Below are 24,475 nucleotides of genomic sequence, written 5' to 3' on the forward strand. Positions count from 1 at the left end.
ACTCTGCTCTGACTTCACTACTTTTAAAAATCTGTAGTTAAGCTCTTGGTCATATCAACTGGTTTAACTTTTTTCTAAAGGACACCTAGCCAATCTCTTCCAGAATTCATATGATTGGGACTGTGGCAAGTTAGCTAGAGGCAGATGCACAGGCTGATGGGTATAAAATGGCCAACCACTGGGAAAGAGTGGAGACCTGTATTAAATACTTACATGGTATGGCTGAGAGGGCTGCCAAGGAGCTTTTAGAACTGACAGCTGCAAAAAAGAAAATAATACCTAGATTTGAAAAACTCTCAAACTCTGCAGTTGAATTCCATGATTTGTTCAAAAGATGTGACTTGAAATAATACAAATATTAGTGGTGAACAACTGATTTAACCATTTTCCCTCCTATGTAAATGGCAGGGAGGATCAGAACCGATGAAGAGATTCTTCTCATATGTAATGAGGAGTTCAAAGCTACAGCAGGCATAAGGAAACATGAACTATATCATGAAGTAACTAAGTCTCGTGCCAAAATTCTGCCAGTCTTCTTCCTCCTTTTCTCTTTAAATGCAGAAGTCATATAACGTAGCAAAGCTTTCTGCTAGTCATCCATGCACCATAATCTTTGGTTTTCCATACAGATATGGTTGAAGAGAGCATGTCTGAACATATGAAACAGGATTTTAGACATAAAGGACATGCATGAGTGACAAACCATGAGACTGTGACATACAAGGCTTCCAATCCTATATAAAATTAGCTTAAGCAGCCACATGCCAGTAATCCCCATGCTGGAAAATGACTCTTATAATAGTTACAGTCAGTTGTCTGTCTGGCGCAATCCCAAAGCTAAAACAGTTTAAGCAGTACGAGTAGAGTAGCATTTTGTCTTGAAATCCTAAAGGTCAATACAAGGCCAAAGGGCTTAAGAGTGACAGTCAAGCACTTAAAAATAAATATAATCTCATAAACTGGATTTCTTCCGTTTGGAGCTACAAGAGCCATTCCACTGTGATCTGACAAAATAGTGTTTGAGAGAGAGCAGGCTCCCCTGAGGAAGGAGTTTCCCACCAAGGAAGAAAGCTCCCGCTTCTACGGGCAGAGAAATGTTTGTGAATGTGGAAATACAAAGTGACACTTAGGTCTGCTTGAGATCTTCCCTGGGAGTAGCTGTGCTGTCTGATAAGAGTGCTGTGGGGTCAAGGGCTGGGATATTTGTCTCACAAAAATGTTTTCCCTTCCATTGTGTTGAAGTCTAAGCCTGTGTATAACAAAATTCTTTCAAATAGGTCCTTAACTACCGTTTTTGCTTCATTTTACTACCTCATCTCTTTTTCGCTAGGCAAAATGAGCCTGGGGAGTTTTCTCCTCTTTTCTGCATGTTACTGTCACATAAATGTTTTAATTTTTCATTTTCTACAGTATTGTATCACTTTTTTTTCTTTTTAAGATCTGCACAGGTCCTGTTAGCCTTAAAATGGACAAGTCTCTGAAATTGTTCGCTTCAGCTTTGAAAAATATAGGGGGTTTGAATTGAGCATTTTTTGTTGAACTATTTGTGATTCCCTAGAACATGCAACTTTTTTGACCTTGAAACAGGGCTGCACCATGAGCAATGTGAAATTAAAAATCACATTTCCAAACCATTAGCTCCTCCTGCTCTCTAAGGGACTGGCTCCTGTAAGGGCACTACTGTCATGGTGCAACAGCTTTAATCCTTTAGGTTTGTTTCTAATAGAGAAGGCATACCTTACCTTTTCATTTGGGAAGCAGAGGTGCCTGGGATGCCTGAATCATTGCAGCTTACTGTGTGGGTGAAGACAGCCTTCCTGGCTGCCCGAGTCCCAGGCCAGCCCGGCCCTTGCATTGTGGCCTTGTTGTTCAAGAATATAGGGAGCGGGCTGCCTGGCACGGGGATAAAACAAAAATGGAGTTTGTGCTGAGGGAAAGCTAATTTTTTTCTTTTGCCCTGCTGTTTACCATAATTGCACTTCTGGCAGTCTCCTGTAAGGGTTTGATGTCCCTAACGTGAGAGGATGACTGAATCCGATGGCTTGTTGAGCAGGGTCCTCTGCATGCCTGCCTGATGCGATTGCCAAAGTGAGCGACGAACTGACCTATCTCAGCACAGTACAACTGGGGACATAGCTTAGACACCAGCGTTTCAAGTGAGTTTGTCAGGCCTCTGGTATTTAAACCATTTGTGTTAGACCTAGCTATGGCTACACCCCGAAGGTAGACAGCTGCCTCTGGTTTTCTGTGTGCCACTTTCTTCCCACAAGAATGCAGTAGTCTCTCCTGTTGCTCGGTGGTGGGTAAACACCGCAAGCAAAAGATGCAAAGCCCATTTGTAATGTTGCTAAATAAATTCTGGCTGTCGTGGGTAATACATTGGCTAGGGGGAGCGGTTGGAGGAGTAGCTGTGCGTTATTATGTGCTTGAATTAAATAAGCTCCGAAGAAGACCTGGTGGCTTCCCAGGTGTGAGCGCCTATGCCCTTGATAAGGAAGCTGGTAATTCAAGAATGCTGTTCTCATCTTTAGAAGGCTTCCTGTCCTGAGCCTTGTGATGTTTAAACTATGTTGCTGCTAAGGTCCTAATCTAACTAGTTCATCTCTGGGATCATACTAAACTTTACAGGGAAGCTGGCTTGCCTTCTCCCCACTTGCTTTTGAAATTAGTATTCTCTCTTTTCTTCTAAGTATATGAAGCTTTTTCTGCATGTCTATTTTGGTGGCCAACAATTGCTCTGCCAGCCCTGGGGAAAGCTGGTATGGGCTGTGTGATTTGTGCTGATGAGATTTCAAACGTTGGTCCAGTTGGAGAGCTAGGAGCTTGGTGGTCCCATCCCGAGAGGCAAAGCGCTTGAAGTGGGGCTCCCTAGAAATCGCTGTCCCGATAAACCCGAGCGGCAAACTGCACCTGCAGGTTGTCTTGCTGCTGGTTGCTGAGTATCGCTAAGCGTCACTCTTTCCTTGACAAAAGAGGACTACGCTAAAAAGCATGTAACTACAATTTTGCACACAGATAAGCTTGTTAGCAGTCTGGGGTGAAATCTCTGGCAGCATTAGACTACCCTTTGCATTGTAGCACTTCCAGTAGTTTGATGATGGTTGGCTGCCAACGTGCACACCGCTGCCCTTTTTCTTAGAGCTGTGATGCTAAGCTGGGTTGTGTTGTAGCTGAGGTTCAAACAAGGTTGTGAACTTTACGGTGTGGAGGACTTCCTCGAGTTAAATGCAGTTTTACACGCTCTGCGATGTTGTATAGCATAGAGCATCCTGATAGCACAGCTTATCAACATGGTGCAGCACTACACAGCAATACTGAGATCGTCTCTGGATTCACTAAACCTGTCTCTAGTCACTCTGTAACACATTTTAATCTCAGTACCATGCTGAGTTAACCACACTGATTAACCATTCCTAATTCTTGATTAAGCTTGGCTGGTGGCAGGTCGGGAATTTTCACCCTGTGTCTGTGGCTCAGCATAAAAGCAGCTCCTGTTTGTTTTCTCAGCATTCTGGTAATTACTGCCATTCATTACAGAAGGATGAGGCGATTGGCCAAAGGTATGCGGGGAGGCTGCAGCAAAGGTTAGTACCTGCTCCTCTGAGTCCTAAAATAATGCCTTTGTCATTGGACAGTCCTATCAGACAAGCTTGGGGTGGGGGGATGCATACACCTCCCTTTTCCCTTCCTGGCAATTGCTTTAAAGAGTCAGAGACATAGCATCTGGCATCCAGACATCTGTCTGTTGGGGAAGAAAAAAGAAAAGAGAGTTGTCTCATTCTTATATACTGCCTCGAAAGCTTGTTATGTACAATTGCAATTGTGCCTATAAGGATAGTTTAGCTGAAAGTATCTACTACATGGATGCTGCCAAAGAAATGTATTTTGGTTTTCCAAACACCTGCTTCTTTGCTCTTGTGCGTTTTATTTTTTGCTTGGGATGCATAAATGATGTGGGGAAAAGTAACTCATGACAAGCTACTGAGCAACACTTAGTGAGAAATAGCAGGAGTCAGTAACCACTCAAGAGAAGTGCAAGTTTTCAGAAAAATAAAGGCAGAATTGAAGGATCAAACTTGTCTCTGAGTGAGTTTCTTGTTTGAGGCAGTGGGAAGGTGTTACAGGCAAGCATGTGGAGCGTACAAGATGTTAACTCACTGCTTCACAGAAACAGCTTATGCGCTAGCTTTTACACATTGACATGCAGGTATCTGCAATGAATGTTCTGCTGTGGCAATGCAGCATCTTTATATCCATCTATTTTAGTATAGAAAATAGTGATATAATGCAGTTTTGCTCTGAAGCACGCATACGAGCTGAAATACTGTAACCAGTGTCACAACTTTAAACTATGTGAACGGATAGGGACGGGAGGAAATAAAGGAAGAATGAGAAAAAATGTAAAATTATGGGTCATAAACGCCACTTGACTCTGTACCAGTGTCTGTTATAAGTTTCTGATTCAGTCTTGGTGCTGCTTATTTTAATCCATGTGGTGGGAATCAGAAGATGAAAAGCAACCATGACCAGACAAGATGTGACTTTCATTCAGGAAGGAGATAAATTGCCATGGCAATCCTGGCCATTGTTGTTGGGGAGCTGGCTGATTTTGGCCAGCTGCTGGGTAGCCCTTGAGGATAAGGTGCTTTTTGGATCATTAGACAAACATACAAACTGTGTCTTGAAACAAAGGATATTAAATGATTTCTTTCTGCTGCTTGAGATTAAGAAGTGGCTCTTGTTGTAAAAATGAGTGGTTGAGAGGCACCACTGGTTTCTGAAGGACAGAAAATGCCAAACCCGGCTGGACCCTGAGTTTTTCCCACATGCCAAGGGGATGAAATGCAAGGTTTGACACCAAGAGAAAGAGAAAACTAGGCGCCTGCTACAGGAAGGAACACTGTTTATAGAATCATGGAACAGTTTGGGTTGGAAGGGACCTTTAAAGGTCATCTAGTCCAACCCTCCTGCAATGAGCAGGGACATCTTACAATTAGATCAGGTTGCTCAGAGCCCTGTCCAACCAAGCAGCACATTATTCTGATCTTTGTGCTCATCAGATGAGGTTGGGTCTCTGAGATCATCACCTGAGCATGTGGGTGCTACTGCCAGTGCAAGGGAAGTGGCTGCAGCAGGTGAAGAGGACGACAGGTCTGCCCCTTTCAGCATAGTCTGCTTCAAGCAGTGATGAAACGGGAATTCTGGGTAGTGGGTTTCGCATTAGTTAAGCCAATCTACTGCTGATCACTTGTGTTCGCTGGTGGAAATCTACCCTTACCTACCTGCTTGCAGTAGGGGTCAGATGAGAGCTACTACTGATGCCTTGAGAATCCATAACCAGGTGTTGAGGATGAGAGGGAGAAGAACGACTCGCCTTTCCAGCATCGCCTGCCCATTACTTCAGCTTAGCTGTGACATGAAAACTGCACCCTGAAGGACTGGTGAAGTAACAGAGCTACAGCTGGCTATAATACTGAAATGCATGTTTTGTGGGACCGGTGCCAATTCAATTCTGCTTTTCCCCAGCTGCAGTTAGTGTAAAAGCTCATTTCAGCTTGCTTGCCTAGCTCGAGATTGGGATCAAGTAGCTCAGCTTTGCAGACCTATTACCCTTCACGGTATGTCATATTGGACCTGGCTGTTATTCCACTGGAGACTGTCTAAGGTAACCTGTTGAAATATATCCTAATTGTTCCCTTCCTCACCACTAAAGCCCCCTGTGAGGGTAGCTGTCATTATTTCCGAACTTAATAACACTCTAACAAGAGGGGTAACTCCTGGAAAAGTGCAGAATATGTTCATTCTGTTTCCAGTTTGTGACTCTGCTTCCTGACCATTACAAAGCATCGACAGTGATGCGGGACTGGCAGTGGGCGTCAGCGGGAGTGGGACTCGTCAATCCAGCCAAGCATCTCCCACAGCTGTGAAAGCTGTAGAAGGGCATCGTGTAGCTCTTGTTTCCTTCAAGAGTGGAGTCCCGGTTCTGCATGACTTATGACCACAATCGTCGGCGCTCTAAGCACCGGCAAAGCAAGCTGCTGATAAATGAGGTGCAGTAGCAGCAGCTGCAAAATCGCTGTCCTGCTGGCTGGGGAAAGGCAAAGTCATCAGAGAATTAAGATGAACTGCTAAGCATATTTTGTGCTCAGAAGGCAGCTTCGTAGGAATTATAAGGAAGACGGCTCCGTATAAAAGTTCTTCTGCTGGAGCTACAGCTGTTGTTCTTCAGGCCTAATATTCTTCCATGCAATGAACTGCCCCCACTCAGCTTCTTCAAATAGAATCAAAAGGGTCAGCCGGAAAAATCCATAAAGAGGTGGAACAATTTGAAGAAGAATGCAAAGGCTTTGAGCAGTGGCTGCTTGGAAGTCAAGGTCAAATCATGCTTTTATAGCTAAGAGTACACTCTGGAGTTCAGCTGTCTTAAATCAGACCCTAACAGTCATGACTGGGTAGAAGACAAAAGTGTACAGCCCTTTTAAAACTCCTGTCTAGTGTGTGGGAAAGTGGCTGTATGCCACCAACAGAGAATAAGAAAATGTTGTCTTCCTCTTTCAAAGCTTTTTGCTGATGTGAGATTGAGGCTTCACACTAGCCATCCTATAAAAAAATCAGTAGGGAACCCCCAAGTAGTAGTAACCACTCAAGCTATGCTGTGTTCAGGACACAGGAGACCCCCGGAACTGGGATTCTGTCATCTTGTTAGTTGAGACAAAATTATATTAACGACATCAACTTTTAAACTGTTTTTCAAACCTGTACTTCAGTATAACTTGTCCTCAGTTATTTTGGTCACATGTCCTTCCAGTTTGGGACTCGCGACCGCTACAGTGCTATTTGTACATTTGCAGTGTATTATTTCAGTTAAACATTAAGTGTAGCAAATCTTAAGTTTCTGTAATTTACTTTGCAGCTAGCTTCCTTTGCCCAAGCTAACTGGAAGCTGTTAAAAACTTGCCTTAAAACCAGCAACAGAAATAAAGCTGCCTTGTGTATTTCACTCTTGCTGGCACCTGAAGCTTCCTGGTGCAGTAAAAATTCAATTTAAAATTACCTGTAAATGTGACCAGCTGCACATCTGAACTCTGAAACACTAAAACTTTGAATTAAAAGCATTTTGTTAGTGTAGCTCCGATACCGTGCTGTCTTCAGAAATCACTCAGGCCTAAAGAACCCAGCAGAAGTCTGTTTTGCTAAGCAGCTGACTTCTACCTGGTCAATACAGAGTAGACTTAAGTAGACCTCTAATACTAGTTCTCTATGCATTTCTCACTCTAGGAATCATGAGCAAGACTTCACAGGCTTTGAAGTCAAAAGACGGGACTCTTCTAAGAAACCAGCCCCCAAGAGGAGTGGATGCCCAACCACAGCCTCTGCATCAGGATAGTTTTCTCCTGCGTGTTGTGTCGGTGTCCGTAGGGCTGCAGCAGAGCTCTGGGCTTAAGGCTTGGCCTTTCTCTCTCAGGTCTAAAACCAGACTGTGGGCTACCGGCAGCGTTGCCCGTTGTAAGAGTGCGTGTGTCTGTTTCCCCCATCTGAGCCCCCAGATGAATCCTCTTCTCTTGCCTTGGCAACCCTGCGCTCCCTTAGCACAGAAAAAGGCAACCCAACTGCAAGCGAGTGGGTGGCGGCTGCCAGAGGCACATGACCGAAGCAATGATTTAGTCCTTTAACTTGACAGATCTAGGCTCTTTCACCATCTCCATCTGTCCTGGGATTGTGAAACCTCTTAGCACACTGCAAAATTCCTCAACAATAGTAATTCCTGTTTCCCAAAGGTATAATAAGGTGAAAAGCTGGCCCCTCCGCCTGTGGTTCAGCATAGCTTCCATGAGGCTACAGGGCAGAGTACATGGCTGATTCATTTCTCTTTCACAAGACTGCCTGCGCTGCAGTACAAAACTGCATTATTCCCAGGGGCTGGCCTTGCTGAAGTTAAATACGTGCCTTCCTTTTATCAAACTGCTTTCTGCGATTTCTGCACGTTTCAGAAGACGGTTGAGTTACTGGTAAGTAAAATTTACAACCAGAAACCTCGGCCCCTTTAGAAAAGCTAAGAGGAGTTGCAAGGCATTGTATGCGTTCCAAAAATTAGTTTTTAGGTGTTCTGACATGCAAGTTTAACTGATGCTAATGGCAATGATTTTTCTTTTAATAAACTCTTCGCAGCTGAAAAATGTGACCACTCCAACAAAACAAAAGCTTAACCTGCAGAAATGAAGCGTCTGCAGCCGGCAGTTTGGCTGTTTGATAAACTCCCTCAGCTAACAGCCTGTATCCGTGCTGTCTTAGTATGTGAAAAATGTGCTCGGTGCCACGGTGATGTCATGAGCCCCAAGCCGATAGCTGCTTATGGCTTCCAGCTGGGCTGCTGAGTGCTGGGAGGCACCACAAGCCAAGCAGATCCTGGGTTTCGTGGAAGCAGCATCCAAAACCTACCTCATTTCCAGTGTCTCCTGACCCAAATCCCTGATTAGTCAGGAAAACATTGACCTTCTCTGCTATAGCTCAAATGCAGCAGTTCTCTGTTCATTATTCTGAGCCCCCTTCCTTGCTGATTGCTGCAGTGGGCTCAGTTCAGGTAACCTTTCTGTGGTGACTCAGGTAGTGGGTGCCCACTATTGAAGCTGAAATCTGTACTGTTGCAGAAGGTCTGATGTGAGGCTGGCTAAGAGATAGAGGCCAAATTTAGGAAGAACTCCTCTTCTGAAGAGAGAAGTTGTTCCAGGGAGATGTTTAATCGCTGCAGATCAAGTGATATTAACGGTAAAGTTTTTTATCCTTCGTGTTAATAATGAAATGTCATGCTGCGTGGATGTGCACTGATCGAGTTACTCTGTTCTCTTACTGCCCATAATTCTTTCTTTGCTAACCCTACTCTCTCTATAATTTTTTTTCCCTCCTATTCATCTTGGCGTATCTAAAATTAGATGACCAGCTTTCCCAGGCAGGCACCTGTCCATACTTATAAAGTTTCTGGTGTACTATTTGAAGGCCACAAATAGATTAGTTAGCTTTTTCCCTTACTGTACGGTCTCAAAAGGGAAACTGCTGAGACAAGATCTTTCAGGAATGTAAATGGCTCCCTTTGTCTATGCTACAAATGAAGAAACAAAGATAAATGTCACCCACGGGTGACTGCTTTGGAGACTACTCAACTCCAGCCAGATTGCTTTGGTTCAGGCATTCCAAGCCAGCACCGTTTTCATATCTGAATTAGGAAATCAGGAATTTAACAGATGAATATCATGCAGGTATTTTCAACAAATCACATATGTACTAGGGGTTCATCTACAGTACAGGGTTCGGGGATTACTGGAGTGTTTCTCCTTGGTCTGGAGGCTGGGCTGGAAGGCAGAAGATGACTGATGGTGAAATCCAGTTTTCTAGGCTGGGTGATGCAAAGAGGGCAGTGTGCTCTGTGACCTGCCTGCGAGCGGAGCATGCGGGTGAGCAGAGCTTAGCATACATGTTTGCATGCACAAGTTTTCAAGAATTCTGGCTTTTCTCTTGTGGTGAATGCTCTTCGCTCATCTTTTTCACTTCAGACAGAATAATTCCTGATGTTTGTGGGTTTTCTTCTTTTGAGGGAGGTAATACACAAACCGTGGTGGCACATCCAGGCTGTAGTTTCAGAAAAATTGCTTGAATTTAATGTTGATGAAAATCTGATGTTCCAACTTTGAGTCAACGCGTCATGTGTCAGGCTTTCAGCAGCATTAACTTGCCAATACCTATAATAAAATCCCTATCCATCTGGCTGCCCTTAGCCATAAAACCAACAAAAAAATCTCAGCTACTATCCAACCCTAAACCTGTTTTCTTACTGAACCAATCTGGATGTGTCATATGCCATTTAAAAGCTCGTATCAATAACAGAGTTATAATCAGTGCTTTTGCTTGAATATTTTGCCATTTAGAGCACCAATTTTCTCTCAAAACTTGCCTTAAGTAAGAGAGCATCAATTATGATTTTTTTTTTCTAAGTTGCATGGATAATTGATGTTTAAGATGTATTTAAGCAAAAAAGCCTGTATGTAACTGATAGGAGGAAGAATTTATATCCACCCAGCAGTTATTCTGTAAGGGGACAAGAATTTCTAGGTTGTCAACTCTTTGTTGATTGTCTGCATTCCTCCTGTGCTTTGCTCAACAGTCAAAACTGATTGTCTTTTAATGCTGCTACAGTAGGGATTTTTTATTACTTTGAAAAAAAGAAATTAAAATAAAATAAAGGTTGCAGAAGGCAATGTTTAAATGTAAGACATAAGGGGAATAAGAAAGCATGTTTTCCCCCATTGGGTTTTGTAGCTGTTTGCTAGACAGCAGAAGTACGTTGAGGCTCAAGAGCTGTCTGTTCATAGTCAAATTCTGAAACAAGGTGTGAGAGAGGACTGACTAAAGACCTCTTCAGCTCCTACCTCTACCTCTCCAGCTTCTGCCTTTGTCTCCTCCTGGCTTGTAGCTTTTCCCCCATCCTCTGCTCCTGCTGTTGGTTTTGGGCTCTTCTGCTCTCATCTTTTTCCGTCTTCACAGCCACCTTTTCACACTTCACGTTATTTTCATACCTTCTCATCTTTAGACTTGTTCTCTCTTTTCCCTGTTCAAAGGATGTGAAGCACATGAAGTACTGGGGATATTCACTGAACTTAGGCGACAAATTCTTATAGATTGCTTCTGAGAATGATGAACTGTTTGCCCCAAGCTGTAGGGTTTGGTGAGGTGGAAACTGCAAAAGCACAACATCGTCATGACAGCAAACTTGAGGAATTTCAAGTGTCCTTTCTGGAGTTACTACGTGTGTTAGCTCAACACAACCCGTTCTTTTTACTTGTTTTTTATAGTAAGGGCAAAGCAATGTACTTTTCTATTCCCCAAATTCTGAGATAAAGGTGATGCTTTATAGCTGAATCTTTTAAAAAATGAGACTACCCATCCACCGTCAGCCGTTTTAATTGAATGATTTCTTTGGAAAAGGTATAAATCACCAAAAAGTAGTTCCTTAAAAACAAATCATAATTACAGGTGCTGCTGCCTCTAATACTTGACATACAGAAACCTGATTTACTTGAAAATATCACTTAGGACAAAAAAAGAGAAGAATGAATATCACAGGCAGTACTATATTTCTCCCCATCTATTTGGACTGATGAGTATTCATCTTTTTGCTTGGACAACATTTTAAAAAGACAAAAATTTAGCCAATACAATCAGCAAAATTCTCCTCCTTCATTAACTAAGTGCCCAGGAGACAAATGGACAAAGAGCTAGGCTCTTCTATTCAAGAGGAGGTTGCAGATTAAATGATGCAATAAATTTACCCCTAGGTTAAAAGTGAATTTTCTTCTAGCATAAAAATCACCTTCAAAGATGTTGGAAACTTTACAGAATGCAGGCTAAAATGATAGGAAATAGCAGTTTAGAGCTACAGATGAGATAATGCAGTAGTGTATATCTATGGCAGTGTCCTTTACGCCATCAGTGGAAACAGACTGCTATGGCTGCAGTCACTTAGGTGGAGAAGAGAAACTCCCTGAAATGACAGTTTGTCTTAAATAGTTAAAGTTTAGTATCAAGTAGCCATCTTCTAAATAAAGGAATGTCGTACACAATTAAGTAAACTGCTAAAACCAATAGTTACTGGTTTTTTCTTCCTGATGAGACTCTTAACAGTGCATTTCCCATATGTTATCGACTTTATGGAGCTGCATGTCTTATTTCACATGTGCCTCATTTTAACTATTCAGTAGTATGTATTTTTAATTTATGACCAAATATTTCAGTACCTGAGGAGGTAGGTAAATACTACTTGTCTCATTTTTGTAGCAAAGGCGGCTAGGGAATAGACAAGTCAATGCTTTGTGACATGATATATTGGCATTTTGCTTGTGACTAGCAGCCTCCTCAAAACTGAAAGCATGACCTTTTGTGAAATGGCATTCTTTTATTGAACAAATGTGTTTTTAATGTATTCTGTTATAGCTGCTTGCTGTTGTGATTATATGAAATTGAACTGCCTTTTGCAACAGCGAAAACTACAGTGGGAACAAAGGGACTGAGCTGTTTTTGACTCTTTATTCTCTTGTGTAAATCTGCAAAAGGATTTGTTGTAGCCTGTGCAAATCAGTTGCTGCAAATGTTAGATCTCAACTTCCACAGTTTTGCTACAGGGTAGCCTGAAGTCGTGAGTTAGTGACATGAGAAATGAGAGAAACTGGAGCTGCAATATTTTCATGATTTTTTTTTCTTTTTAAAGTAGAAACGTTTAGTCAAGCCAAGTAAATCCTTACTCATTTGCTTGCAATTTTAACTGAAATTATGAACGAGCAGTGGCTGAGAACAGGTTATGTGAGTTCTCTGTGAAACCCCTTTATGCAGGAGACAACATCCTCTTTCCCTGAGCTGAAGACTGAGAAAACGGCAGGTCAAATTTCTGCTTATACCAAAGCCTCACTTCTCCCTAGTCCTGCAGCAAGCACAGTGTCAGCAATTGTAATTCCTGACATTTCTAACTTAGAGGAGGGGAGTGAGAAGGGTAGAGGAAATCTATTTATTTTAGAGAAGAATGGAAGATGTGTTCATTGCTGAGAATGTATCAGCAGAGGGCACAGACAAGAAAATAATTTTTGTAGTTCATTGCTTGAAACAAAAATATATTCTAGGTCTTGTACATAAAGAAAACCTTCGAGATTTCCGTCAGTGTGCAGCTGACAGTGTGAAGGTAGGAAACCTAACTTCTCCATTGGGAACAACACTGTGTACAGTGTGACAGCTATGAGCTGGAAGTACCACCTTCATCTCTGAACATGTCCATGTTTTGAGCCATTTTGCTGCTGCTCACTTCGATAGGTATAGCTAAGTACACAGGCAAAGCTCAGAAGAATACCACCATAGCCTTAACACTAGCCTTGGTTGCATCCGTGGAGATAGAAGCTGCTGAGAAAGTACATGACCTCTTTATTACAAAGAACTGTAAGGTGTTAATTACTGAGATGTTCATTATTCCCTTATTGTCTAAAAGGAAGATACCAGGAAAAATGCATTAACATTAGGAAGAGAAAGACTGTCATTAGTACCTTTTGGATTAAAAAATTAGGATAGACTATTCTATTAATACACGTGGAGGGAAACTGAAGGCCAGACGGACCCAGCAGGGGCTCCCCAAGGTGTTTGTGACTTGAGATCCACTTAGGACATAGCTTGGGTTGGTGATTCCTGGGTCTGTTCATGAGGATGTGTCTCCAGAACGTGTCTGGCTTTGACAGATCCTTTCTGCTCCTCTTCCCAAATAACTCACGGCCCATCTGGGGAGTATCTCCATGGTATGCAATCGTAACTGACCTCTGCATAGGGAGGCAACTGCCAGCATTTCCTACAGCAACCATGTGATGGCTGGATGCAGTTTGGCAGCTTTGTGTGTCTGACTCATGGTGGATCAGGGCCTGAGGTTTTCTTTCTTTTGTTTTCTTGCCTTCTTATGTTTGCGTCTAAATTAAACGCTAAGGAATAATGAAGAAGGATGGTCTTGTGGTTAAAGGTATTCAAGTTGTGTCCAGGTTTCAGCTGGGATAGAGTTAATTTTCTTTCTAGTAGCTGGTACAGTGCTGTGTTTTGGATTCAGTATGAGAAGAATGTTGATAACACACTGATGTTTTCAGTTGTTGCTAAGTAATGTTTATACTAAATCAAGGATTTTTCAGCCTCTCATGGCGAGCCAGCAAGGCGGCTGGAGGGGCACAAGAAGCTGGGAGGGGACACAGCCAGGGCAGCTGACCCAAACTGGCCAAAGTGGTTTTCCATACCATGTGATGTCATGCCCAGTATATAACCCCGGGGGGGGGGGGGGTGTGCAGATCACTGCTCAGAAACTAACTGGGTATTGGTCAGTGAGTGGTGAGCAATTGCATTGCGCATCACTTGTTTTTTATATTCTAATTATTTGATTATTATTATTGTCATATTATTATTATTATCTTTATTATTATTTTCTTCCTTTCTGTCCTATTAAGCTGCCTTTATCTCAATCCATGAGTTTTACTTTTTCCCTATTCTCTCCCCCATCCCACCAGGGAGGAGTGAGCAAGCAGCTGTGTGGTGGTTAGTTGCTGGCTGCGGTTAAACCACAACAAGTGGCAATCTGGAACTGGAAACTCTTTCTGGTTCCACCACATTTATGGCTAAGGACAAATAATTTAAGATCTCTGGGTCTCAGGGTTTTCCCATTTATAAGATGAGGATGAAAGCCCTCTGTGGGTGACTGAATGGCTGGAGTGCCTTGATTCCCAACAGAGTGAGCCAGAGAAAATAAAAAAAGGATTTCCAAATTGATACTAAAAATAGATAGCAGATAATTATTCTGTCACTGTCTCTTCTATGCTTAGTCAGAGCAATTCTGGTTCTCAGTGAGAAAGAGGATGCCCTGCGCTACCCATCCTGCAGCCTGTTTGCCACAGCCGGTCTACTGCATGGTGAGAGAGGCAGGTGCTGATATATGTGCCAGTGAGATCTGAGACAGAAAGTGGTATACATGTAAGAGTTTATCTTCTTACCTCGCTCTGCAGGTGTACGTGAATAAGTAGTTTATCCTGTCATGCACTCAGCAACAGCACTGAACAAGAGTAAAGCAAGCTCTGCCTACCCCAGTGGGCTTTACAGCGTTAACGGTGAATAGCAGAGAAATGGCGTATTTATTCATCCTGATTTCACTTGCTGTAATGGCAAGTAATTCCCCTGAAGTCAATGGGATTGCAGTGGTGTAAGAGCCGTATCAATTTCTGTGCCCTCAGGCTGATGAGAAAAATAATATATGACCATACTGTAGCAAACATATATAGAAAAGGCCTCAGGGCAGGGAAACGTTCTGTAAATGATATAAAAGAAACATATTTAGCAGATGAGCATTTAAAAAGTAGGAGCCTGCGGAAGGCTTGCTGTTTGGCCAGCATACAGAGCTCTCTCCAGTATTTTGCCTTTCCACTTCAGCACAGAGCTTCAGCTCTTCTAGAAGCAAGCCTCCTTCACTGGCCATTGCTGACAGGCCAAAAAAAAAGTTCACAACAAGGCAAAAATATTCGATCCCCATCAAAGATGGACGTGTAGGAGGGGTAGGTGGAAAATGGCAGCAGCCGTCTTTCTGGCTACTCTGGTTTCATGCTTACGGTGGGAAGGCAGACCAAAAGCAGGAGGAAAAAGAGGAAGGAAGCTGAGGAACCGAGGGGACAAAGCCTGTGCTGTAGCAGAGGGTAACCTCCTCCTACGACTGTCTCGGAGTACGAGGCCCAGCCACAGCCCGTGACCTTCCCTTCCCCTCCCGCCGTGCAGCCCCTCTGCTCCGCGACGCTGGAGGGGATTGAGCAAAGGGGAGGGAACTGAAAAAGCAAGGTAGGTGGGAGCTAAGAAACCAAAAAGGAGTTCGACAACATGGTGTACATAGTGAGGATGAACGGGGAAGAGAACAGGGTTGCTTTTTTGGCTTTGAAAGTGTGGTATGGGTCATTAGTCCTTAAAAAAGAAAAAAGGCGTTTGATCTGGCCTCCCTGGGGTGACGTGGCTGCAGTTATTCAGGAGAACCGGGTTGGTAGGGCTGGGGGCACGAGGGTGATGCCTGTGTCAGGCAGGTGACGAAGGACAGGGTGGGCGGTGGGGAGAAGCAGTAAGGAGATCCTGAAGAAGCGTTTTCTCTTCTGTGCTGTCCCTGCTTTAGTGCAACAGGGTTGCTTTGATTCTGAAGGGGTGGAAGGCTCGAGACAGAAAAAAAGAAGGCAGAGTTCACACCTTCCTTTCTTTCTTTGCAGCTGCTCAGTCTTTTTTCATCTATAATAGAGGATTTGGGTACATTCTACACACAACTCACACATGATTAGTTAAAGGGGATTATATTGCTGAAACTTTGAGTGTAGGCAGTCTTAAATCAGCTTTAACTTTACAGGGGCTTATTAACTGCAGTGATTTTTAAATTTTTTTTTCTTTTAAATCACTACAACCATGTCCTCAGAGAAGGCTGCAGCAGTTTTTCTGCTACAGGTGAAACCTTTGAGAGATTTGTGAAGAAAAACTCTGAGTTTGCTGGTTTCACACCCCAGTCAGAAAAATCCCTTTTCACTTCGTAAGTCAAGCCCGGAGAGATTCACCCAGTAAATGACAGTAAGAAACAGGTTATTCTGAGTGGTGGCCATGGGAGGAAGGAACAGCTTGCTCCAGGAAGTTCAGGGTGGAAGTTCCTCATTGGAAATCTACTGGGGAAAGTACCAGTGCTGGGCTGGGAGAGGGTGACTGGGAGATGGGGGGAGCATTTTTAAGGTATGGAGGGAATAAGGGGAGCAAGCCTGGGGAAGGGGTTAGGCTGGGGGATGGTGGTGTTGGTGGATACTTAAGCAGCTACATCACCAGTCCAAAATATCTCAATTACTAAAAGCTGCCTACAACTTAGTTATTTGCTTTTTCCAACAAGGAAAATATTATGTCTTGTGGGAAGTCATGAGGATGACATACCCAGGAACATTGCATATTTGATCACTAATAATATAAAGTAAACATCTTTTAAATATTTCCAGCAACATCTGTCCTAGTTTAACTACTGGTTCATGTTGCATTCCTTTATGGAATAATACTCATCCCAGAAAGCAGAGCGTGTGTAACTGCCATCCATTACAAGAATTAAATTTGTGGGATTTTCCCTGTCTATTGAAGCTGAATTCTCTTCAACCTTTAAAAAACACTTTCTTCTCATTTTCCACCATTGCATAATCCTGATTCTCCAAAAGTTCAAGTGCTTGCCTATGATCTTGTATATTTAATATTTGGCTTGGATAAAAAGGGAGCACAGTGAGATAGTGATTCACTCATACTGGGGGAAAAATCCAGAAAAAGGAACTGCACCAGCTTAATAGGAATACGAACTTAATTTTCTGGGGGAAAAAAAAAACCAAAAACCCAAACCGTCTTTGAGCCAATAGAAGAGATTAACCTCGTTCTCCAAAAGGGGGAAAAAAATCAGTAAATGACTTAGAACTGAAAATAGCAAACAATAGCAAAGAAGAATGTGGACAGAACTCCCCCTATAGCCACCGATATTGAGGCCACCTGGACAAGGCACATTTGTCCTGTACTAAGGTGTATATCAAGCATACGTGCTAAAATAGAAAGTAATGTATTAAGCAGGTATATTTGTTAGCATTTTAGAGGAAAATATTTCATTTTTACTGATGGGCACTGCCTTCTTGGTACATTTACCATTTTTGCCAATGAAGTAATTTTTTTTACAGCAGAATTTACAATACATCCCACTTCTGAGCAAAAGTGTGGGTATATATCACAACTGAAATGATTCTTTTTTTGGAGAAAAAAAAACTTCTATCAGCGAAAAGAAAACTTTTTGTTAGAATAAGAAAAACAAAGAACAGCCTCTTCTGTTACTAGGGCAGTAAAATTCCAGCAACTTTTTAAAGTTCTGGATGTGAATTCTCTGTGACTTTGAATTGTGCAGAAAAGTCTTCGGAGGCCATGAAATACAGATGTATATTGGTCCTTGAACCACCTCTGAAAAAGTGAAATTTTTCTCTCCCAATATACAAAGTGACTGAGAAAAAGCAAACCAAAGAAATGCAAGCACCTCATAACTCCATCAGTGCTATAAAGAAATGGAGATGTGTCAAGTACCAGTTTTCCTATAGGGATATTTACCTCTCTTGTATCATCCCAAGAATGTCACTGGTCCAAGTTTGGGTAAACTGTAAGATGAGGGTAGCTGAAGTTGTGCAGAAGGAGAAAGCTTGGGAGGGAGAGGGAAAACCCCAAATTTTGCAATAAGGCAGATGTCCCAACATAAGATGGGGCCAATCTCTTTTACTGAGATGGTACCAGCTCAATCACTCCTGTGGCAGCAGTTCTCCTTGTCCACGCAGTGGTAAATCCTCCCACTACCAATCTATGGATTGGAAAAGAGTTGTTCAGCATTTCAGAGCATCGCTGAGCGTTTTGGCTCGCTCACCCAAGCAAGAAAAAAACAAGGAGAGGACAGGTTTCCCTACAGGGACGTCTACCCCTGGATGAGGTTGGCTTGCCTGCTGATGCTCCTATGTTGATTGTCCGTACTATCAGTGTAACTCCCCTCACTTCTTGTTGGCATTGAAACCAGTAACCTGACTTTGGAATGCTAATATCGCAACCTCTCTTCCTTGTAAAGGCTGTTGGACTCTGCTTTTGGTTACAGAAGTGAGACAAAGGGTAGTGGGGAGTGGGACTGAAACAGCAAATAAAGCTAGGCTTTTTTTTTTTCTTTCTGTCTGTCTTCTTTTTTAAAGATTAGATGTGGACTCTGCAAATCAGAGATAGCAAGACTGACCTAAAGATACTGAGTTAGTTTCCATAGCAATGAGACCTATGAGTTCTCAAAATATTAAAGTCTCTATTAGGCTAGAAGCAGATAAAAATAATTTGCTTACATAAGGGCATGCCAGATCTCACCCAGCAAAGTGCTCCATTTTAAGCGCATAAGTATCAAGACAATGGGTCTCCATATGTACCTGATTCTTTTGCTTGCCTGGGAAAGAAACATTCTTGGTGAAAAGTGCCTTTATGTCCCTAGCTGGCTTTTTTTCAACCCTGACCCCCCTGCCCAGGACCTTTGCCTGTGCTTCCTGCTGTCGAGCTATCTTTAATGCAGGCTTTGGGTTTTTCCACGGGACAGATTGGTTCCTCTCCACCGAGAATGAGAGGCAGCGCTGAGCAGAGCACCGCTCCTTCCTCCAGCCTCATCTCTAGCTTGGCTGGGGGGCACCTTGGACCCTCCACCTCATGATTCAGGTGAGAACAGACACACTTGCAAATAGGAAGGACTGCGCTCCGAAAATGTGTGTACTGAATAGGTATGTACTCGCAGGAAATCTCATCCCTTCTCTCACTGTTTCTTCAGCAAGGTCTAGGTGGAGTTATAAAGACGTGACTGATCATGCATTGCATCTCCTAACCGCAGAGCCTGCAGCTTCCCAACCAGGACGGTGTGAAGGGAATGGGAAGTCTCTGCCACCACACCGTGCAGAGCACACCACTGTGGTAGTGCACCAAGGAGGTACGTCTGGCCACTCTGTCCGCAGCAAACATCATGTCTCTGTTAATTAACCTAATGTAAGTTGGATGGAGCTCATCCAGAATCATGTTGCAAGGGCAGGGCCGCAAATTCAAAATACTTCCATTTTCAGTTGTTTTGCTGTAAAAAGGCGTAAGAAGCCACCAGTAAACATGCTTGAGTCAAGTCTTTTTGTAACCAGTGGTACTAAATCATACAATAGCTCGTGAAACTGATCTCTGAGAACACTGTGTTCCATTAGAAAAATCTAAAATATGTTCCTTGTACTCATGAATTACACCAAAGTTATTTAGCTTAGAAATGCTTTGCACAAATTAGCACTGATTATAAGACTGAAGAGAATCAGGACTGAAAGATATGGCAGGGAAAGCAAAAAACATATGGTGAAAAACAATCCCCTGGGTATTTCAGACAGTTTCTAAAGAAAAGAAAAAAGGTGTTAATTACTTAAAGAATCTCAGCATATTAGGAAGAACTAATTTAATTTTCTAATAATGCAACCTTTTGTGAGACGATCCATTAGCTAATTGAATGCATTTAATTTATTTGGTTCCAACTTGTGTGACTTTGTTTTCCTCTCCACCTTCCTATGGTGAAAAGCAAATAAAACATTCCCCAACAGTAAATTGCTGCTTCTTTGTTCAGCAGTCAATTTAAACTAGGATTACTTTCCAAACGCTTAATAAGGTGCATGTTTTATGAATGCTTTACAAAAATGACAAAGCTGCAACGCTGCCTGGTGGTGCTGGCTGCCTTCCAGCGATGGACTGAAGACACCATGGGATCACAGATTTTGTGGAAGTGATTTTTATATTGTAGCTTGTCACCAGGCTACAAGAGTCTCAACAACACAGTACTGTAATAACCAAAATAAGCAGTAAGTTGGTAATGACTTCCTACTCCTGGCACACTGGGAAGCATACCCATGCCGTAGTTTAGAGAGCGATTATAGCTCTTGAAGACCAGCTGGCCCATCTGTTCCTGGTACTGCTGCTACTACCAGCAACGTGGAGTTGAGCTTGGAGGAGGTGCTCAGGCTTTTCATGGGTCTATCTGTCGCACCCAGTTGAGCCCCCGGCAGCTGTGGCAGCACTGCTGCTGCTCCTGGTTGCACAAACAGGCAAGGGGAAAAAAAGAAACCGCTTCATATGCTGTGGGAGCTCCTTGTGCTACGGGGCACTGCGCAGGGAAGCAGCGTCCTGAGGGCAGCAGCTCCCGTTTGCAGCGTACGGAGGTGAGAGCAAAGGGGAGGGAGGAAGAGGCTGAGCAGACCTGTGTCTGTGTGTCTGTCTGCACGGCCTTGCTCTCCCGCAGCACATCTGAGGCAATGCAGAGATGCGGTTACGTCTGCTGAGCAAGGGCAGGACGCATTTCCACAGTCCTGGGAGCAGGTGGGCATGTTTGGAGACCCGCTGTGACTGTGAAAGCACTTCAATCATCACCTGCTGCTTCCCAGGCGACATCTAGGGAATTTAGGCATTTCCCATTTTCCAGTGGAGGTCATTGCCTTGCCATCATTAACATACTGTATTTCCCAGTGGCTATTCTTGAGGGAAGGAGAGGAGGTACAATAAAACTCCTTGGGCGGTCCTTTTCCGTAAATGCTCTTAGTCCTTTTCACTGCTCAGTGTTTTACCTAGGTCTCCGTTATGAATGCCTCAGCAGTCAAAGCTCCTGGTCGTAGTGAACTTCTTAAAGCCCTATATATTGCTGGCATGGTGTAAGTTCTTTTCACATGCATGGTTTTGCTGGAAGAGCTCTGCCAGTCTCATAAGGGCTTTTTCTATCGTCACTCTCATTTCTGTAACACATTCCTCGCTGAAGATGATTATTGCTAATTATTGCTTTACAAACCTGAGATTTCTTTCAAGATACATTAATCAAAGTAACTGGAAAAATTAATTCTCACTAAAAACTAAATGGGGTTCTGTGAAACAGGGCGCTCTCTTCAAAGGGGATTAGATATTCCCTAGAGAGCTCTTCCAGCTGCTTGAAATGTATTGTAGTTTAGCTCTGGAATACTTCTATTGATTTATGACAAAATATCAGCTAAATACTCTATTCTCAATGGTTTTCTGCAGCAGTGGGTGCCAGCGGTAGGCTTTCGTTAGATCTGTTGAGCTTCAAAGTCAAGCATGCCAATAATTTGCCTATTCCAGGAGTTCTCAGGGAACATCCTCATAGGGCACTGACTAGAGCAAATGTAAAAAAAATTAGTAAGTGGTTACCACGGACTTTGGTACCTATGTGTTGCTTTATCTTCAGCAGCCTGTCGAATCAGTCCTCTCTGTCAAAGAGAAACAGAAACAAAACATGGTACAATGTTAACCTTAAGGCATACATGCCACTCTCAAATAGTACTGGGGAGGAAGACTAGGTCCGTTTCCACCTGGAAGATTTAGGTGGAGATATGGCAATGAAACTAGAGAATGTGAAAAATAACAATTGCTGCTTGCTTCCACACTGTGCAAGGGTTGCAGAGACAGTGGGCTTGGCAGCAGTTTGACTCCTTTAAAATTTTGAAAAGAATTATCTAAATGGGTAATAAAGCATCACACAGAGAAATGCCTTCCTCAGATCTTTTTAAGCAGAGAAAGAGTTGTTGGAAAGGTAGGGGATTATCTAAAAAGTATCCAAAGGTCACAAATGGAAAAGAGAAAAGTCCATGACAGACTGTACCTCTGAGATCACGGGACACAAATGCAGCCAGGATAGCAAATATCACTGTAAATAAGTCAAGGTTCAATCCTCAGTAATAAGCTCTTTTTTAAACTTAACTTGCTTGAGTGAGATAACCACGTGTATTACGTTTGTCTTGGGGAAAGAAGCAACAGCACAGCGTATGTGTTTGTCAGCAACACCTACACCCCGAGTAGTCTTTATCTGAATTCCTGTCATGGTTATCTGCAGGCAGGACTTAGACCATATGTTGGGAAAAGAATTGGTACAAATAGCTGAATCAGAGCTCCTTTGAAGCTCAACAAAACAGGGTGGCTTAATTGTCCTCTCTGACTTCTCCGCTTCTTCATCTTATTTGCTCAGAGTAACTGTTCAGGTCCTGTGCAATCGAACAGCAAAAGTGTCAGACGTAAATTAAGTGGTGACAATTGCTTAGGCAATTTCTTTTTCCTTAGCCCACAGAATTCAAGTAGTGTTGTAGTTCACGATTTGCCCAAGCTGTTCTTAGACCAGTAGCCAGACAAAGGCTTTGAACCAGCCCATGTCCTCCAGTTCATCTCCCTACTCACAGCTGTCCTTCCCCTCATCCTTGCTATCCTGTTCCCCTCTTTCTCTTTGTTTCCCTTAGGACTGTACCGAAACAATTGTGTCTGTCTGGTGGCATCCTTCAACTGCTGAAGAATTTAGGCATGCACTTGAAAAAATAAAAATCCCCATTCCGAACCAAATGCTGAAAAGAAATCCCGTTTTCCATGTGAACCAGCGCCGCAGTTGTAGTACTAGTGAGTCTGAGCATTGCAGAGCAACTGCTCCAAGGGAAAACTGGATTTCCCTCGTGCGGGTGTCATAGCCCAGTTAGAGACATTACGAGGAAGCAGCTGGGTAGGCACTGGTGCATGGATTCTGGCACACAGACTTATCCCCTTTGCTTAGATGGAGAGGGACTTGCCAGCACTCCTGTGGCCGTCACAGCAACCCACAGCACAGAAGGGGACACGGACCCTCCTTCCTGCCCCGAGCGCTGCAGGCTGGGCCGGGGCAGGCAGCAGGCATCTCCCCCCACAGCAGCCCCCTCAGCCATCTCGGCTGACATCCCTCGGGACAGCAAGGCAGCCTGCGTGGGGACATCCATCACAGCAGTCACTAGGAGTTTCATTTTTTGGGGGTTGTTTTTTTTTTCCCTGATAAGGCATGTTGAGAGATAAGGGGAGCATAGAGCAGCTCTGTTTCTCAGAGATGTCAGAGGAGATAAACTGTAGTTTTTCTGTGGTTTTCTCTGGCAGACATGAGCAATTCAGTGTACAAACTCTAGTAAAAGGAGTGGCAGCAAATTATTCTTAAAAACTTGAATTGGGTTTGACTCCACTGTACCGTTTGCACAAAAGGGAGGGGATTCCTGCTTTGGGGAGGTTTAAGCTCCCAGGTCGCTTTTGCCTACTACAGCTTGAGAAACAGAGCTCCACTGAGCGTATCTACCCCCTCCGTACCAGCTGTGTGTGTTCAGGCTCAAGTTCACAGAGTCAAGTGCCTCAAATCAGTTGAATCCATATTGCCTTCAGGGTCAAAAGCACAAGTCCCTGACACCACCTACCCCGCACTTGCTTTTCCTTGTCTGGACAGGCAGCCTGGCTATTTCTAGAATGTGCAAGCAACATCAAGGACTGGGGGATTTGGGCCAAGCATGAGGTCAAAGCTGACATGACAGAGCAATTAGATAATCAGCTTCTGAAATCAGTGGCTATTAAGAACAGGCAGCCCAGACATCATGGTGATTGGCACGTAGCAGCGTTGATGCTGAGGATCTATTAGCTGAACCAGCAGCTCCTTGCTCCAAATACAGGCGGTATTTGGGGAGAGCTGATGATCTGCCTTCAGTCCCTCTCCCCCCGCCATGGCCATTAGGGGTGGCAGGGCAGGTGGAGTTGTCCTCTGGGATGGATTTGGCCCATGGGTCACAGTGCAAAGCTTTCTGTGATAGAAGAGGGCTTGTCACCACAGAAGCATTTGGATTGTCATCATTTGATAAAAGCTTAATCAAATTGGTATTTTAAGGAGTTTTGTTTTTATGGCCCCAGCTGTCATGGAAACAAGCACAATTAAGAAAGAATAAACCAGAGTAAAAGTCAGAAAAGAGAGGCAAAAGTACCATTTTGATGAGTAACTTGGGGAATGCTGCTCCTTGGGTCTAGCATGGGGTTCGTCAGGAGTAAGGCTCGGGAAGCCAACTGCAATTACACACAGCAAAGCGAAGTCCACACATGTTGCTGACCAGCAAAAGTGTCCCATGCTGAGCGGCCTGATCAGGCTTACATATGCTCAGTCCAGAGGTACGAACTTTGTGTTGAAGTCCCTTCTCGTGTTAAAATGAAGTATGACTTTTGCTGTCATATATCATTTTCCTTGCTCTTAGTAAGTGCTTATGCAGACCTATGAATGTGCATGGCACTTCACCGATCAGAGAAATTGCTTCCCTGCAGCAATTGCTCAACGGGGGGTGAGGGCAAGGACTTCTTGTGGTAAGATTGCATAGCACGAAAGGCAGCTAGCTTCAGCGGTGGAAGTGTATAGCCCTTCTGCACTGCATTGATTTTCACTCTCTAGCTATTATGAAATAGGGTTGGGTGGTTTTTTTTGTAATTATTTTATTTACTGGAAAGCAACTAACAATATTTATGAATTTGAGCTCCTTTTTGCAAAACTATCTACTGG

General features: G+C 43.4%; 1 protein-coding gene across 1 annotated transcript in view; it reads right to left on the reverse strand.

Annotated features, from left to right (window-relative positions):
* Positions 1-1,389: 1,389 nt before the first annotated feature.
* The window catches only part of SPMIP2 (sperm microtubule inner protein 2), a 28,598-nt gene continuing 5,512 nt past the window's right edge, over positions 1,390-24,475 (reverse strand). Inside the window, 3 exon segments of the mRNA XM_069789839.1 lie at positions 1,390-1,793; positions 1,796-1,893; positions 21,316-21,374. Of these exon segments, the coding sequence (XP_069645940.1) occupies positions 1,747-1,793; positions 1,796-1,893; positions 21,316-21,374 (204 nt within the window). The 3' untranslated portion in view covers positions 1,390-1,746.

This window comes from Haliaeetus albicilla, chromosome 1 (assembly GCF_947461875.1).
Source record: "Haliaeetus albicilla chromosome 1, bHalAlb1.1, whole genome shotgun sequence".
Lineage (NCBI taxonomy): Eukaryota > Metazoa > Chordata > Aves > Accipitriformes > Accipitridae > Haliaeetus > Haliaeetus albicilla.